General features: G+C 42.4%; 1 protein-coding gene across 1 annotated transcript in view; it reads left to right on the top strand.

Moving 5' to 3' along the window:
• INADL (InaD-like (Drosophila)) overlaps positions 1 to 18,660 on the top strand; it is a 138,459-nt gene that overhangs the window by 44,063 nt on the left and 75,736 nt on the right. Inside the window, exons 18-27 of the mRNA XM_010149628.1 lie at positions 7 to 178; positions 1,085 to 1,201; positions 4,103 to 4,447; positions 5,546 to 5,666; positions 6,796 to 6,952; positions 8,220 to 8,291; positions 9,136 to 9,313; positions 10,201 to 10,311; positions 11,838 to 11,915; positions 15,098 to 15,215. Of these exons, the coding sequence (XP_010147930.1) occupies positions 7 to 178; positions 1,085 to 1,201; positions 4,103 to 4,447; positions 5,546 to 5,666; positions 6,796 to 6,952; positions 8,220 to 8,291; positions 9,136 to 9,313; positions 10,201 to 10,311; positions 11,838 to 11,915; positions 15,098 to 15,215 (1,469 nt within the window). The remainder of the gene's footprint in view (positions 1 to 6; positions 179 to 1,084; positions 1,202 to 4,102; positions 4,448 to 5,545; positions 5,667 to 6,795; positions 6,953 to 8,219; positions 8,292 to 9,135; positions 9,314 to 10,200; positions 10,312 to 11,837; positions 11,916 to 15,097; positions 15,216 to 18,660) is intronic.

Here is an 18,660-nt window from a genome sequence, read left to right on the forward strand (position 1 = left end):
GACCAGCGCTTTGGGCGGGGGGGGAGTAGCCGAGCGTGGGGGCGAGCTTTTACCCGGTGACCGCTTGTTGTTTGTAAACGAGCAATATTTGGACAGCGCCACTTTAGCAGAGGCAGTGGAAGTGTTGAAATCTGCGCCCCCGGGTAGAGTTTCTCTTGGAATCTGCAAGCCTTTGGTGGTAAGGACCGATTTTAACTTTTTTCTATCTGGTTCTATGACGTGTAGACTGGGCTGCTGTATTTGGGCGGGGAAATGCAGGGTAGAAGTACGTATGCATGTGGAAAGCAATGAAATTGCTGTGCATACACATCAGCATGACCAGAAGTTCTGGATAGCTGGAGAACGGACAGGTCAGCGTCCAAAATATCTGACTGGAAAACCAGTGTTCTCAAGTTCCTCCTGAAAGAACATCCACGTGGAATCAGAAGACATGTCTGGGCAAACCTGTGTGCACTAGCCCTATGCAGATGTGTATCGTCGTTCGAGCAATTCAGCAAATCGGTTAAGTACGTGCTGAAGTCCATTTCACTCTAAGACACTGCTAAGTGCTTGCCTGAGCTCCACTGACATCAAAGAAACTTAATCTGTTTGAAGTCAAGACTGTAAATGCAAGTAGAATTTCCTTTTTCTAGAATCAGGGCTTTGGAGCAGACAGCAGTTTACTTGAGAACACTGCAGTATTGTTCATCAAGGGCACCCAGGCAAGATTAATTAAAGTAAAGCACCATCTAATAGAAAGTGCTTGTAATTCAAACTGATAGAGGAGTGGTGAAATAGGAGTGTAGGAAGGCTTTTAACTGTATTCTTTCCTTTTCTAAAAAGTGGTATTTCATTGTTCATATCCCTGTATTTGTCTTTCATTCCTACGCATCTCTTTATCTTCTTACTGTATCTGTACTAATATCTTAAAAGAATAAAAGCTGTTGTCTTTGTCTTCTCCGCTTAGGACTTCCCTTTTTTATAATTCTGTAACTTTTTCCATCTCTTTCTCCCTTTCTGCTTCTCCCTCTCCCTTTCAGTTTACTGAAAAATGGGGAATTTTTTGTTTGCTTTCCTGACTCATCATTTTGATTGTCTGTCTTAGGGAGAAGGCAAAGAGGAGCAGAACATGCACAGTGTGGATTCCAGCAACGTTAAAACCAGCCCTGGGTCTCCAGAACCAATAGATAATAATTTCTCAATAATACTTGAAGCACCACAGGTATTTGGTTACTCTTTTGGTTCAGCTTATGTTTCTACAGACAGGAAATGATGTTTTAAAGGGAAAAACCAAAACCCTGTGTCCTTTACATAAGTACTGAATAGCCCTCAGGCTGGATTCCCTTTGCAAAGGACTCTAACAGCCAACTGTGTGCTGACTGTACTGGGAACACCGAGCACATGCACAGTGCTTCCCAGTGCAGCTCCCAGGCACCCTGTCAAATTTGCTGTGTCATGAAAATACCTCGGGTTACCTTGGATCTGAAATAGGAGTGCTGCATTATTAGCAGTCATAAGTAGTTGGTTCAGCTTTGTGAAGAAGGTAAGGAAGGGGAGCAGGACGCTTTTTATTGTAATGAAACAAACCAAAAAAGTAGTCTGGTGTATAAGGCAAGCTTGGATTCTGTTCTTCTTCACAGACTTCCTATGTGGTCTTGAGTGATTTCTTTAATTTCTTCCTCAATTCTCCTCTCATTTCCTGAGAAAGAATTCTGTTTATTCTGGGAGGATGAAGCACTAAAGATAGTGAGAAACTCAGATACCAGGTTAACAGGCAATAATACTGCAGTGCTGACCTGTGCAGACTGAGAGAGGTGTGGATGTTTCTGGATTTTCATCTGTTCTCAAGTGCTTTGCAGATCTGTATTAATTCGCCTTAGTAAATGCATTCTTTCTAGACCAGAAAAGGCAACACATACAGGATCATCCAGAATTGCAGCACAGTAATAAAAATAAGATTTTCTGGATTTCTAGATTTCCTTGCTGCTAACCGTGTCTATCTGTCTCTGGGCATAAGTGTGTCCCTATTGCTGACACAGTGTATTAGAACCAGCCAAAGGACAGGGTAGATGTAGGTATACTACGTAGCAATGAGCTTGGACATGATATTTACCGATTTGCACGATGTAAAATGAAGTTTGTTGTTTTCCGGGTGCGTAGGAAGGGTTCCTGGCAGAGCAATTAGTGCTCTGCCAGCTCAGATTAGTTAAAAATACTTAATAGCATTAGTTTTATTTAGGAAGCAGAGAAACAAAGCATAGTATTTTAAAGTCCTGATGAATGTGGAGCTGGAATGATCAGTTTGTACGACATACACGCAGAGGTATTTGCTTGTATTTTGTTTAACCTTATGTCTGACAGCATTGAGAGTACCCTGGAGCAGCAGTAAAAAATTTCCATCCATTCATTACCTTACCTGCTGATAGAGGAGCCAAGAGTGGTGTGTCATGATGGCTTCCACTCTTAGGCGCTAGCAGAGTGCTGACAAAGCTGGCTTTAAAAAAAAAGAAAGGGACCTGAAGGTTTTATCTGCTACAACAGTGGACTCGGCTGCCGTGTTTGCAGCGTTCCCGGTTCCGTGGGTAGTGTCTGCTACTGCAGTGCAGCAGGCTGCGATGAGTCGTACCTAAGGCTGTAGCAGGAGATGCTAATGCAAATTGCTGTGTGGTTTCTGAGCTAAGGCAACTGTTTTATGTAACGATGAAGTTGGTGCCTCTTCCAGGAGTGTTTGGAGAATGATGCTGCAGAAGTGAAATGAAACGAAGTAAAGATGGAGAGAATTAGAATCTCTTCAGACTGGGTATTTTTTGAGATCGAGGTACACAGGGCAAATAGATTAAAGGAACATTTAATGCTTATGACAAATGTGCTAATTTCTGGATTGCTAATGTTCTGCTTTCATGCCAGCTAGTATTACTGTATTGTTTCCTTATGCTCTTGCCTGCCTCTTGTTTTCTTTTCTGCCTCTCATTTGAACTGTGTGAACATTTTGGCAGCATCTGGGTTGGGTTTTTTTCCTTCTGCATTTGTACAAACCCTACGAAAGAGGATTCTGGCACTGAAGGTCAGACATGGTGAAGTACCATGGGGGTCGGGGAAGGGGCAGGAAGCAGAAATTAAAACATTTTGAGCGAGGATCCCTGAATCTGTAGATTGGCTTGAGCGTCTGGGGTCTCCGTGCCTTGGAGACCGGGTGTGGGCATATGTACTTGGTGGCCTGAAGAAAAGAGAGGAAGAACTTTCCGTGTGTGACAAGCTTGCCGGTAGTGGTGCAAGACATAAAATTTCAGAGACGCCTGTTCAGACGCGCTCCGTGAGCAGATGAATAGCACCCCGCTCAGTTTAGGAGAAACTGGGAGCGTTAGAATTTGGGGAGGCATGTGACAAATCCCAGAGAACTGATGAGCAAGATCTTCCAGGGTGGGTTTTAGTACCTTTTCTTTTGGTTTTATTGTTCCTTGTTGTGTGGTTGGAAGTCAGTAGGAAGTTGAGCACTCTTCGAAGCAGTATGTTAGATAATGAACAGTCAGTTAAGTCCTTTTTTTTTGAGGGTATGGGTCATTCATTTTTCCTCTCCCCCAGGTTCAAAATATTGTATGGATTACCTAAGGGAGGGACAAACGAGTGTGGCTTTTGCTTTGTGGGGTTAATTAATTGCTGATGCTGCTGCATAAGCAAACTCTCAGGCTGTTTTCTGTGTAACTGATGGTATAGTAAGAAATGTGCACGCATGCCAGGGGGTAGCAAATGAGTCTGAAGCACAGAGATGCTTCAGCTGGATTTATATATACCTTTTTCCTATCGGTTTTTTAGTGTTATTTAATAATTCCCACTCCCTAGCTTCACTCCAGATTGGTTATTCTGGATGGCCAGATATTCAACAATATCTAAACTGTGCAACTTAAATTTCTTTATATTTAAAAAAAGATCACAGTGTCTACTTTTGGTGTTAAAATCCTAAGTCAGAGCGTACATTTTCATTTTAGAAAAATGCAGAAGGTAGAAGATTTTCACTTTAAAAATCAGGATGTTCTTCTAATATAGGCCTAACATGAAGTGTGGTTCTAAAATTGTTAGCAAGAGACATTATGTAAGATCTCTCTTCCTGTCATGTTTTATGCAGGGTTTCAGAGATGAAACACCTGTTAAAGAAGAACTTGTTGATGAACCAATTTTGGACTTGGGAAGGTCATTTCAGCTGTCTCAAAATGACAGTGAGGATGAGAAGGAGTCCTGGGAGATGCATGAATTTCTGAAACCCAGGACAGAAGAAATGGAAGAAGAACGGGAAATGTTGGTAGATGAGGAGTATGAAGAAGATTCAGACTTCCTGAAATATAATGAATCATGTGGACAGAAGGCGACTTCAGGGAGGAACCTCGATACAGAGCAATGGGCAAAGCAACTTGAGACTACTGAAATAAGTCCGAAACAGTCCCTGGAATATCCATTCAGTGCAGATCAGATGGTAAGGAATGCTGTGCTGGTCTCGGTGCTCTGCCCTGGCCATGGGACCCGTACCTCAAGGCAAATTCCAGACCTAAACTCTCTGAGGAGTCCTTCCAGTATTTTAATTCCTAGATGAGATCTGGGTGCCTCTAACAGACACGGGTCTCTCCTTTTGTACGTTTTGGAAGATTCTCTGGGTTACTCGGTGTCTGTATATTTAACTGCTCAAATGAGATAATGTGCTGTGCTTGGTGCATTTACGGGCATCCTGCACTTGTGTCTTCCTTCCCCTCTCCGGCCTGTGGGCTCAGTTCTTCTTTGCAAGCTGCACTAACACGGGGCATGTCAGTAATAGGAGAACGGCACTCGTGGTTTTGATAGTCCAGGGCCTTCAGCAGCAACGTCAGTGACAGGAGCTCCCTCTTTTCCTCATTATTTTTGATCCATATTGGTTCCTCAGGCCAGGTGGTAGTGCAGTTGGGTGAAAAGTGATGTGGTGGAAACAAGTTTAACAAGCATACTGGTGGATGAAGGAGTAGGAGGGGACAGGGCTTCAGGTAAATTGTAAAACTCATATGCCCTCCTAAAGTATTCTGAGAATTTTTTTTTTCCTCACCAAAAAAAAAAGCGGTGTCATCAGCCTTCCATGCACCAGCTTCCAAGACGTATGCTTCTACATGAAAAAACTGAAGCGGAAAAGGTTTTAGTATCAGGGCCGCAGAGAATTCCAGGTTTCCTTTGGCTTGTCCCCTTATGCACTGTGTGTATAAACAGGCTAAAATGCAGCTTCTCGTGACAGTTTCGTACCAGAGTGCACAGTATTAAATTTATACATTTGTTACCTAAAACCAACAGATGAGCAAGAGTAAAGACCTTCCTGTCTGGATCAGATGAGTAGAAAGAGACAGTTACTTGACATTACAGTTGCACGTAACCTTTTTCATGCCCCCGCTTAATAAGCACGTGAACAAGCAGTTAGCATTTCAGAGTTATCTGTATAAATATGAATGTAGTTGAGAAAATATGCATCTAAAATTGATTGTTCATGTCAAATACCCCTTCATAAGTTGACACCATTGCTTTCTAACTCTAATTACCTTTTTTCTCCTCGGTGAAGTGTGAAGAAAATGCAGGTGTAAGTTCACTGTTCCCTGGAACCACAGCACACAGTGGCTACCAAAAAGACATGCTTGATACTGAAACTCCCCAGTCTGGAGCAAAAATCAAGATGGATTTAGGTTCGTAAGAAGTTTTTTCTTATCTTACAATTTCATATTTACAAATTTAAATATTACACCACAGCACAAATCACAAATCCTTTCAAATGATAAAATATTCAAATAAAGTATTCTGCAGGCTCAAGACAGTCTGGCTTTAAACAGGTTTCAGCTTCATGATCTTGCTTCCTCCTCCAAATCCTTACCTGGAGTTGTCATATTGATATTGAAAATGTTATTGCAAGTTGTCACAGGTGATATTGAAAGTGGCTGCAGCTCCTGCGTGTGGAGAATCACTTTCTTTGTGTGGCCATGGGCACAGCAGGACTCCCTCCATAGGAACAATAGCTCATGCCCATAATTTCTCTCAGGAGTTTGTCTCAGCCATTTTTGATTGCTGATTTCATAGATTTTTTGCACTTTAAAAAAAATAAAAGTGGGAGGCCAAATTTTGACACAACCAAAATTTGTGAGTGGACAATATCTGTGGTAGCTATTGTCCCATATTCTCATTATGTAATCTGGGCTCAGAAGCAAAGTTTCCCCTTGTCAGATGGCCAGAGATGGATGGTTAGAATTTGGTAGATCACCAGGGAACTACATTTATCAGCCTGCTGAGGTAGCACTCACCACTGGCAGAAAGGAGGTTGGGTTGTTTCCTCTGTCACCCGTGTCTTGTGCAGCAGATGCTGTGTGAGCTGCGGTGCCAGGCTGACAACTCGTGCGAGGAGCTCTGGTAGTTCAATTAATGTTGATACTCGGGTCACCAAAATGACACCGGTCTTCCCCAGCGTGATGGGGTTCCGTGCTGGAGCAGGGCTTTGCACCGCACTCCCTGCGTGCAGGATGGATTTGCTGTTTCTCATCATGTGCTCTTGTGAGGCACGTCTGTCACGGAAGTTGTACCGGAGCATCTCGCAGTTCCTCAGAGGTTTGGTGTTTCCTGTCGGAAGCAGGGTGCTACAGCAGTGTTTAGTGTGGTTTGAATTTCCTTCAGAAATAAGTGTTCCGTATCAATAAGCCTCTTGATTGTCACACAGCATCTGCATTTGGAGCATGGTGAGCTAAGGGGCTTATTTCCACAGATGGTAACTGGTAGGTACCGGGAAGGAGGAGGCAAAAGCTTACATCTACTCCTTTTCTTCTTTAGGTACAAAGCTTCGGATTGACTCACAAGGACCTGGACTTGCTGTTGATCTGAAAGTTGTTGAAAAGGAAAAACTACAAGGAGAAGATGACGTTTTTTCCAAGAACACGGAATCTGGGAGAGTTACCACCATAGCTCAGTCTAGAGCAGCATTGTGCAGGTATAGACAAAAATCTCAGTTTTCAGATGACTTTCAATTCACACTCTTAATTTTCTTCTTGCTTTACTTGGCTGACTAGTCAGCAAAAGCTGTGTGAAGCAGTAAGGTGTCACAGATGGCCAGCTCTGTGACTGCCCATGGAGCTGAATTTTGCCGTACAATCTCACTGAATCTTTACTTCCCACGTTTCCTCTCCTGGGTACTGGGACAGAAAAGTGCAAGTGGCTCTGCCACCTGCTTCACTTACTTCACAGTGAGGAGGGGAGTAGGAATGCAGCCTGGAGAAGGATGTCACCTTTCTGGCAGCATTGGCCATTACTCCTGAAGGAGCTCTCCCCATTGCTCCTCATCACAGCTCTGTTCTCTTGAGGTTCCCTTTCCCTTGCTCTTCCTTTTGGGAAGAGCAGTTCAGCCATGGCTCTCAGGCCTGTGCAGGAAATTTTAGTCTTCTCAACGCCACTGAGAATCCTTGTGCTGGCACTGGTTGTAGGTATTTGCCACTTCTGTCAAGTGTCCCACACTCCCCCACACCAGTGTTGGGTGAGGGATTTTGGGGCCTGTTGATTCAGGCCCCCTCTACTTCTCTAATTCATCTGTAACCTTCCCTCAGAGGGAAAGCAGCTCAGCAATAAGGTGAGGGGATTATTTCTCCAGCACAACATCCAACTTCCTTTTTGCAGTTTAAGAGTAGCCTTTAAGCTCTCAGGATCTCCAGAAAATGTGTGTGAGGCTGTATTGTTTCAGCCTTTCTGTGAGGGCATGCAATTCCATACTTCTGTTCCTATTCTGTGAATAGGTGAGTCACAGTATAAAAGTTTAATTAGCACCCTGTTCTGGGGCGTTTAATGGAACGCACCAGATCTCTTCTCCCAGTTGCATCATGATCTGCTTTCCGGTCACCGGGCTGCTTTTATCATGTTTATATCTGGCTATAAGAATCACACCATATTTATCAGAAACTACATGTTAATTGCTTAAATAGTCATTTCGAATGAGTAGATGCAGTGCGGATTTGTATTTCACAGGGCAGCTTATAAATTTGGTCTACCCATCGTGTTTATTTCTGGAGCATTCCTCAAGTACATTTAAACCTAAATACAAAAATTCCTGTCTGGTCTGTTGACTCTGCACATTTGGTTTAAGCTGGACAGTGTGAGAAGGCGTTGCTGTCTCACTGCCAGATACAAAATATGCAAGGAATTACAACCTGGCATGGGTGATGCCTTTTTTTATTTTTTATTTCTCCCTTCCCTCTGTCCCCATTTAGTGAATTGCCTGAGAGAGAAGAAGGCGAAGGAGAAGAAACTCCAAACTTCAGCCACTGGGGACCACCACGGACGTACGTTCACGTGATTGCATCAGTTCTTCCCGTTTACCTTATGTCTTTTTTCTGTGAGCCCAAATAGTTCTCGTGGCTTTTCTTTTCTCCGCTCCTCTGCCAGTAACTTAAGGGTACTTGTGTACCTTGGGCTTTCTTAGACACAGTGAATGTTTAACAGATGTTCCACAGAATTCTGCCTTCTATTTATACAGCTGACTTGGGAAAGCTTGGCAGGTTTACGCTGTGGATGACCTACAAGTTCTTGCTCATTTAATAACTATTAGGTGTGAACAATGCACATAGTGCTGCTGTCTCCTTTTCCACGGGTTCTCTGCTAAACTTAACGGCAGAATTCCAAATTCCCAAGCCAGGTTTTAGCCACATCCTTGTTGTATTGTTAACATTTTTAGGTGAATTGGTTTTATGGTCCTAAGTAAAATATGATCAGACAATTTCTGCTTAAGCTGATTAATACACATCTGATGCCCTGAAGTCGCCTTCAGACAGTTGTATGAAACGCTCTGGTTGATTGTTTGTCTAGCATACCACTTGCAGTATTTGCCATTTTCAGACAGTTTGCTCAAACTGCAAGAGGATGAATGTTTACTTGCACACCTGCCTGTTTTACCCTGAGTTTTTCTGAAATAAAAGCCTATTTGGCAGCAGAATTTTGTTCTTTTTGTTGTGTGAGGTCTGTGGAGGGTAAAAAGCCACCTCTATTCAAGCCAAAAGCCTGAGAATGCTCTCATCCCTTTACTAGATCTTCCTGAAAGACCAGAAGCTTACATTTATTTAAGGCTTTGTATTTATAGTTTTAAAAAAGCTGTTTCAAGCTGTTAAACGACCGCATGTATTTTTTCAGCGTTGAGATCTTCAGAGACCCTCATGTGTCTCTTGGAATCAGTATTGTTGGTGGACAAACTGTCATAAAGCGCCTGAAGAATGGAGAAGAACTTAAAGGGATCTTCATCAAACAAGTTTTGGAAGACAGCCCAGCAGGAAGAACAAGGGCTTTAAAAACTGGAGATAAAATACTTGAGGTAAATGCAGATAAACCTACCTTTTCATTCTGAGAAACAAAGATTGACTCAAACAGCTCTGGGAGGAGAGAGAGGCAAAATACTGCCACCCCTTCATGAAATAGGAATGACACTGTGTTTTGAAAACCAAAAGAAACCCCTGATGTCATCCTGTCTTTTTTTAAAGTCTCTCTGTGGAGATCTTAACATTCTCCTCTGTATTTAAGAAAAGAGAGGTCCTGCTATCTGCTGGGGAAATGAAAAAAAAAAAAAAGTGTAGTTTTCCCATATAAATGAGTAACAAGTTATAACCTATCTGCAAAAGCATAAGTTATAATATATAGAAAACCAGACTCTGGTTTGCTATTTTGTGTGTGTTAATTTGGAATAGGTAACACTGGTTAACTACTGTCTGGGCGAAATCCTTGATTCTGGCAGGGGCTGCGGGGGAGAAGGCCATTCCTGGCTCCTCTCTGGCTCTGTGTTGATTTTATTTACTCGTTTTTCTACAAGCGAAGACTACCAAATCCGGGTTCCCAAGCTGACGGTGCCATTCTTGTATGTGCTGTAGGTTGGTGTGGGAAGCTTTGAAAAATTGTTTCCAATCAGGTTTAGTTCTCAAACGGGTAAAAACTGACAGATTGTATTATACCTACCGTTATATCTAAGCATTTGCTGACAGTCTTACGTTTCTGCTTTGGGAAACGTGTGACCGGCTGTTAATTATGAATACTCAGAAATGGTCTTTTCCTTAAACCATCATGGAAATATACTTTAAAAATAATCACTCTTGACTACTTTTGGTACCTTCCTCAGATAATGCTAAATCTTCTGTGATGGGTGTGATCTCTTGTAACGACATTGTGCCAAAACCAAGCTGCCTATTAAAAATCAACATTGCTTATCAGGTTTCTGGGGTAGACCTACAAAACGCCACACACGAGGAAGCAGTAGAAGCTATCAAGAATGCGGGAAATCCTGTTGTGTTCGTAGTTCAGGCTTTGTCTAACATACCGAAAGTAAGTTTATTTGGTTTTATTCCAAAGTTTAATAAATGTGTAATACTCATTTAAACTTGGCTAAATTTCTTTCAGCAAATTCCATCAATTTTCATGTCCGTCCTTTCTGTCAGAGTTTCTGCTTATAGACCACGTGATTGATTGATTACTTTTCTGGCCTGATTTGAAGCCTTGTTTCTCTGATTTACATCTGCTTGATTTACATCTGTTGAGTAGGTGTTAATTCAGTTCTCCCACCTGTGTCATTGAGTCTGGCCCTGTGTTTCTCTGACGTAAATCAAGCAGATGTAAATCTGTTGAGTAGGTGTTAATTCAGTTCTCCCACCTGTGTCATTGAGTCTGGCCCTGTGTATTTTAATTTGTCCATATTTCATAATCTAAAAGTATCCTGTGACCCAAATGAACAGAAGTGTAATTAAAATTAGCCAGATTCACACTAGCAACTCTGTGTAAAATCAAAGGGACCTGAAGTAGTTATTTGGGAGCAAGTGAAATTCCAAGAGATTCAGACGCCTCCTCATCTGCAAGACCAAGACAAGAAACCCTTTTCTGCCTTAGTAAGAAAATGCATACGATTCCACCTGCCATGAAGCACGCACAGAGCCCCCAAGACTTCTGTGTACTTTCAGTGTAATCCGACAGTTTAATTGAGAATTTTAGTGGATGACTAGACTTGAGGAGACCTTTTTGACAACTGTAGACAAATCTGGCCCAACTGTATTCACTATTTTTCCAGTGTCCCAGAGAGTCTTTCAAAACCTATGGAGACTTTGACCAGCTATGCTGGGAAGGTGCTCAGGCGGTGATGGCAAAGGTCACAGTGATGGTAACACAGTTGGCTCCCTCTCGGTATCAGCTCTTTCGCAGAAAAGATCCAAAAATACTGTCAGAACGTTCATGTTTTCAGCTGCCTCCCTGACCCTGGCTTTCCTCGTCGATGTGGAGAGATCAAGGCAGAAATGGATAACTTGAAATTTGAGTTGCTTTGCTTTGAACTGTCGGCTGTAGGAAACTGGACATTCACAGACTTTCAGCAGCGTCACACAGTCCTGACTCCCATTCACAAAACAGGGTGCTGCCGGAGGAGCTGGAATGTATTACACTGGGGAAGAATAAGGAGCAGGAAGGAGGAATATTAGATAGAGGCTAAACTCGCTCCCTTTTATAAGGTGTCTGTGTGCATGGGCCCTGGCCTCTGTCTGAATCGCTGAGAACTGACACTCCGGGAGCACACCCTGAGCTCTGTGTCAGGAGTGTACATCCATGTTGTTGACTTCACAGTAATGTTTAATTGAATGAAGGGATGGGGCTGGATATCAAAACAGTGAGCACTGAAAAAAGTAGAGAATGTTTGTAGATTCAGTAAAACAGTGCAATTTAAAGACTGCACTGCAATGCCCTTCTCTTCGGTGCAAAATTACGAGTGCGCTGGGTAGCATTATTGTTGTCATTACCTAACCTTTGGATGTTTGTTTTCAGGCTATAATGCTCTTCCTAATGTGTGTAATATATGTGTTGTTTTTCAGGTGGTTTCTGCTGTACAGCCTAAGGGAGTCAAAGTCAGCAAAGATCAGGGTGCAGACAAAGAAAACACGAGTGAAAAGGTATTTACTCCGTTCAGTGCTATACCCAAGCTGTACTAAATCAGACGGTATAATAACATGCATTACAACTCTATGATGAGCCCCACCTGAAGTCTGAAATGAAATTTGAAGTGTTTTGTTGAAATATCTTTGAATCAAGTACCTTTTGCCAAACTGCTGCCAAATACAAGTCAGGCTTCTGACAAATGTTCTGTGGGTCTCCCCTGGGTGCTGAAACCCTGTACTTACTGCAGCTCTTCGCTGGCATCTTTCTGGAAGTACCTGCTTTGCTCCATGTGGAGGCAAATGGATTCTCTTTGTTCAGTAGAAACAGAGGAATAATAACATGTACACAAATTATATCCTTCATGTGAGGCTGGCTGAAACTCAGTAAAGTCATGTTACAGCATAATTAAAACCCCTAAGTCTCCTACGTTTCCCATTGCTGTGTAAAACAAGGAAATGACCGAGGGATCTGTAGCTGGCCAGCTAATTGTGAAGCAAGTTCTGCACAGTAGCTTGCAAACAACTTCACAGCAGATTTAAAAGAGAAAAGATGTTTCCTCTAAATAAGTGGATTTGTTTTCATTGCTGTGATAAGGGAAAAATTTAAATTTCTCATTCCCAGCCAGATTGCTGTAATGGCCGAGGTATTTTCCTGTGGAAACTGTGGTGGCTGATGAGCGCAGGTCAGGTACTTTGAGGGTGACGGAACTGGAGGAGCAGAGACAGAATTAGTGCAGACCATAACTTTTCCCCAGCGCAGCTTACCGTGCTGACTGCGCATACGATGAACGTAGTAGTCTGGTGTGTGGTGGGTCACTGAGAAGGCCTTCTTGCCTCCAAAAGTTTGTGTGAGACTCCTTTCAGATCCTGTCAGATACAGAAGCTACGAGGCTCAGTTATTAAAAAAAAAAAAAATAAAGGTGTTGAAGTCATGCTTTCATGCCAGTGGATAATGCTTACAATGGAGCAGTGACAATCCCCTTTTCTTGGTTTTGTTATCTATATTTCTAATCTCAAAAGTGCTCATCCTCCAGCAATGTGCTGCCTTTAATCTCGAGGACTCCGGCGTGTTGCATTCTGCAGCGTTTGGAGGTTAAAGAGGGAGACTAATCTTTTTCAAACCTTTTTCATCTATTGGTGCTGTAAACTGGTGGGTGGAATACAGAAGAGCTTTAGTGCATAAATATGTGGCTCCCTTTTCGCTTTGAACGTGGATTCACAAAGCAGCCATACTGTGCTACAGTAAGGGCATCTCGGAGTTGGGAAGAGGTGCTATTAGTGGATTACTAGGCTGCATCCCTGTGGGGAATCAATGATATTTCTAGTCCAGTCTTCAAAGTGTCACAAAAGAGTTTGGTTTGAAAGCAGCCACATCCAGCTGGAAAATCTGCCTGTTCCTGTATGATGAATTATCCTTTCAATACTGCAGGTTTTCTCTGATTTGGTGGTGTTAATCCTCCTTTATTGATCTGTTTGTTTAAAAAAACATCACTTGAAGTAATTTATATAAAACCACTTAAAACAATTGAGCTTCGTGTGGACAAACAAGCATTTATCAGCAGCCCTGACTAACTGGGGAGGTCCTGGTTGACCGGAAGTTAGCAAATGTGACACCCGTCTACAAGAAGGGCCAGATGGGGATCCAGGGAGCTTACGTGCCTGTCAGCCTGACCTCGGAACGGGGGAAGGTTATGGGGCAGATCATCTGGAGTGCTATCACATGGCATGTACCAGACAGCCAGGCCATCAGCCCAGTCAGCGTGGGTTTATGAAAGGCAGATCCTGCTTGGCTGGCTTTTCAGCGGGTCAGGAGGGACAGGAGAGCCATAGCAAACTGCTGGATAACCTTAGGTAATTTCACACAGGCTTTCCAACAAAAGTTTGAGGTCATAAAAAGCCAGATGCCAACATTTAGACTAAGGGCAATTCCTAAATTATAGTGATACTACAGATTTGTCACAGGCAGCTGAAAGTGGGGCGGCAGGTTTTCTGTCTTTACCTGCTTGGGAACGTAGAATGCGAGTCCTCATGGTTCCTGAATCTCCTGGGTTTTGCACAGTTCTACCTGTGTTGGCATCAAGCAGAAAGTGGGAGGCGAATTTGGTGTATTGAATACTTTGGGGAAACAGCTGTCATGTTTCCAAGTGCTCTTATTATCCACTCTACTGCTATTGGGTTGAATTAATTTCATTTATTATTGTTGTGCTGTCTTCAATGCAGCACTTTCCTGTAATGTTTTTAAAATGGATGTGATGATGTATATTTAATCTCACGAGGTTTTCTACGTAGCTTGCATTGCAGTTTGCTAGTTAGACTATTCTATACAACTTTAGGCTTAAGATTTTAGAAATCCATATGCAGGTTCAGCTTTCATTGTAACAGTGAAAGATTTTATTCCGAGTTTGATGTTTGGGTGTTGAGTTGTATTTCCCAGCTGCAGAAGAAATTAATGACGGGCATTCTGGTTGCCCTAATGGCATATCGTATTCGGTGTTGCCTTTCTAAAGTGCATCCTGCTATTAGTAGTGAGGTTGCATGGGATAGGGCTGAATGTAATTTAGCTAAATCCTGTAGCGACCTAAGGCACGATCCAGTTACTTGGAGCTATAAAAACAGTTTCTCAGATGGACCAGCGCCTGTTTTCATTGGATTCAGAGCCTACTCTCTGTGCCTGCTATGTACCGCTACATGCATCATTATAGGAGATGCCTGTATTTATGTGAGGTAATAGAATTTTATTGTAAGTTATAATGCAAAATCTTTTTTAGATTTAAGCTGAAGTATAGATGAACTGTTATGTTTAAATACTCGTAGATGCACTAGGATGACTGAGTTCTTATTTTGTTTTTAAAGATTTGGCTTTATCAGTATCAGGCAATTTTGTTGTTGAGTCTCTGATGATAAATGAGCACAACTTAATGTTTATTTTTAACCCTTGATTAATGCTCACACTTTCATGTTTGTGATGGTACATGAGTGTTTTGTCAACGAGGTGTGCATGAATAATTGTATTTTCTTTTTTTGATGTTCAGTGTCACTTCATGTCCTGATTTCTTGCACAAAAAGCCTATGTTGCAGAATTTTGCCTTGCTATTAAGTGTGGTGTATGTGCACATAGGGTGCAGTAGTCCATGGGATTTTTTTCCTTGTGCCTGGAGGTTACAAAACATGTAACTATTTGTCTTTGAATCCATTAGAGAAAATATGGGGCTCCGCCTCCAATGAAACTGCCACCTCCTTATAGAGCACTTGAAAGGCTGCATGCAGAGGACGATGACGTGGAAGAAGAGGAGGATGAGGATGCTTGTGCAGAGAGTGAGTAGTGCCACGACCGCTATGTCAGATTACATTTATGGAAAACAATCAGATTGTGATAAGCGTACCTGCCGTTTATTGCTTGTCTTATGGGGAGTAGCACTCCGTGTGGCAATAGCATGGAATCCTCAGCCTTGTTCTTACCAAGGGCTACTGATTTGTAACTTGGATAGTCTTCTCTTCCCAGCCGGGCTCCTACAGCTCAGCTCTTCCAAAGAGACGTAGCAAGGGCTCTGTTTGTTTTCAGTCTAAAGATGCGCAAGCGACGTCTGGAGGACTTGCTTTGGCAGTGATGGCAGCAGTGAAAGGCAGATGTGCTTACAGCTGTAAAGCAGTGGTACTCGAGCAGGCGTAGGTTGAGAGCCACTGGTGCATAGTCCTTGTCCAGAAAAGCCTGCAGTCGAGTTCAGACAGTGCTCTTCAAGCGAAATACTTCCATTTAAAAAGAAAAATCTGCTGATCTGTTGTTTCGGCACTGTACTGAAAAAAAGGATCCCTGTTTTTGGTAGCACCTTTTATGAGAAAGGTTCTGCAATTGTCCACTTCTGGGTTTTGCAGTAAATTATGATGCTGTGCCCTCTGTGGAAGAGTAGAGACCTGAAGGAGTAGGATGCGGTGCAACTTCAGAGCTTCCATCAGCACGACTTAGATTCCAGCATACTGCTTGCCAATTAAAACTTCGGATAAATGGAATATTATCTATAGCTTATCTTCCAGTAAAGCATTTAGGAATACTAAATTTGCAGTTAGCAGTCCTAAATTATTTTCTAAAATTAGTTACCTTCTGTTTTTTTCTTTATACTCGCCTGCACCAAATCAGCACACATGTGGGGGCTTTGTTGGGGTTTGGTTTGTGGGGGTTTTTTGTTTTGTTTTTTTTCTACAGTGATTTTTCCCATCATCTTTTGTCTTGGAGAGGTTTTTGTTTGCACTAGTTATGGGTAAGCCAAAGCAGAGAGATGCCTTTGTAGCTTTTGACCTTGAAGCAACCATGGCTCCCATTCACAGTGGAAGCTCCTAATTTGGGGCCTGCTGGTGGGAAAGCTCTTCCAGCTGCTCTTGCTGATTTTCTTGGCAATGGCGTGCCATTGAAGCTGAGATAATTAATGAGTTTGGTTGGTTTGTCACTTTTAGGGCTGCTTTGGTGGAGACAAGAAGGATTTTTTGGAAGGCTGTTCTCATGGAAACAGCAATGAGGGTGCAGAAGCAGGGCGTTCAGCTCTGCCTCTGTTGCTTTAAGGGAAAGCTGCGATTTCATTAACTAACAGAGGTTTTCCCAGAATTTTTCTCCCTTACTGAGTTTGTCATCTCATCCATTCGGAGTTTGCCACAGTTACCTCAAGGAGGTTTTCCATTGTTTTTGTGGGGAGTGGTGGTCAGGAGGAGCAATTGACTGCAGACTCTCTGGATGTTGGATTGAATATATCTTGGGCTTTTAACCAACCCTGTCAACTTCCAGTCGTAGCAAACTGATTGCAGCTTGTTACCAAAGTCCCAGGTAAAGGATATATTTGACAAGTAGCCTGACACCTGAGTCATCTAATGAGGATATTCCTCAGTCTGAGTGCTTGCTAGACCTAAGACTTTGCACAGAAATAATTTCTTATTGATGGGCTTGGTCATTTTTCAGCTGTTCTGCCATCCCTAACGGTATTGCTAGCTGAGTCTGATAGCTGAAAAGGTAAAGCTACTTCTGAAACCGAATTCATGTGTCCTTCCAGATTCGGCAGCAGCAAGCAGACCTGCTCAGGTGAATCTCCTTCTCTCTACCCTTCTTACTGACTGAAGTTGAATGTTTTGCAATAGCCATCTTTTCCATAAATGTTGGAAAGCCACGATAAGCATTTTCCATTTTATTATTCGCCACCTCATTCTATTTCTTTTTAGTAAAAAAACCAGGCTAAGGAAGCTTAAACTGAGTTTGGGCCTCAACCCTTGAAGTAAAAAGCATGTTAGAAACGATCTAACTGTGCCTAATGATATTAAGCATCTTGGCAGCTGTGGAATGGGCTTTTGCAGAGTCTCTTCTTTGTGATTACTTGAATAAAGTTTTCTCTGTAAATTACAGTACAGGTTTGTTTTTGTGAACTACGTGATGTTCGTATCTTCTGTCCTGATTCTTGAGTGCCTTTCCCAGTAATTTCAGTCCAGGCTGGTACTTGCCTTTTTGACACTGTCCAGTTTCACACTGATCAATTCCTCACCCACATATCCTACTAATTCTACTGCTTTTGTAAACTTATTAGCTAATAATTTTTGAGCTTCACTGAACTAGATTTGTTATCTTCCTTATTTAAAAGATCAAGTATCTTCAAAGGAAGAAGTGGCATCAGCCCAAGTAAATCCATGTCACAGCCTCTCCTTTCATTTACTTTCCGTAGTTCTCAATCCGTGCGGTAGCGTGGGAGGCCTTAGTGGGCATTTTGAGGTGGGGCAGCTGTTACATCTGTACTCTGGTTGTGCTCCTGATGGATTTGATTCTATTTGTCAGCATTCTTACTAATACCACTGCAGCGTCACGAACCCGCTGATCATTTTCTTTCATGCTCCAGAAGTACTTGACTTGCTCCACCTGACATTTTTTTGCCTTGCATGTCACTTCTTTGGACCCATGCTTTCAGCTTTTGTCTCCATCGTTCCCCACACTGCAAAGGAAAGCAAAGCACTGTTAGTCTCCCTACCACGTCTGGAAAATTCTTCTTTCCTTTCTGTCCCCATCCATGCTGCCTCTCAGCCTCCGAGTTTTGTCCGTTTTCCCCTTCAAGTGCCTGAATAACCTTTTGGTGTTGCTTTCATTTCCCCTGTGGGATTTAAATCCACTTGCCTTTTGGCAATGCTCCCTTTTATTCCTGCTTTTCCACCACTGAAATGGTGGATTCATTGCTGACTTGTTGGAACCTTTCATTGCTGACTTGTTGGAACCGACAGTCATTTTTTGTAATGTGCTCCCTTTTCAGAGGTTGTTCTTGATCTGAAAAGGGTGAATCCTTGTTGGGAGCAGAACTGCTGGGTAGCTCCTGGTTTAGAGAAATTCCGGACATCCTCCATGTTTCTGTGGTTTAAGAAGTTTAAAGAAGTTCCAGGTGGTTTGGTGGTGGTTTTTATTCCAAATGTGTCTTCTTGCACCCAAGACCCTTAGTTTCAGACCGGCTTCTCCTTTGTATTTCAGTTTCGTCTGAACCCATTACTTCCAATATTATTTTCTAAGTTTTAGAGAGTTTTTTGCTAAACTCTGGAGGCAAGTTGAAAATGGTATTTCCTCTTGGTTTATTTCTTCTGGTGGTACTGTCAAATGTTGGTCAGTATTCAACTCTAACCCCATCTGATGTGGCTTTGGTTTACTCTTTGCTTTGACTTTGCTGTTTTAAGACTTTAAGTTTACACTGCAACAGGCGCCTTCAGTATGATGCATCTTACAGGCCTGAAAATGTTACAACGTGGGTTT

Source organism: Eurypyga helias, unplaced genomic scaffold (genome assembly GCF_000690775.1).
Source record: "Eurypyga helias isolate BGI_N326 unplaced genomic scaffold, ASM69077v1 scaffold874, whole genome shotgun sequence".
NCBI classification, from domain to species: domain Eukaryota; kingdom Metazoa; phylum Chordata; class Aves; order Eurypygiformes; family Eurypygidae; genus Eurypyga; species Eurypyga helias.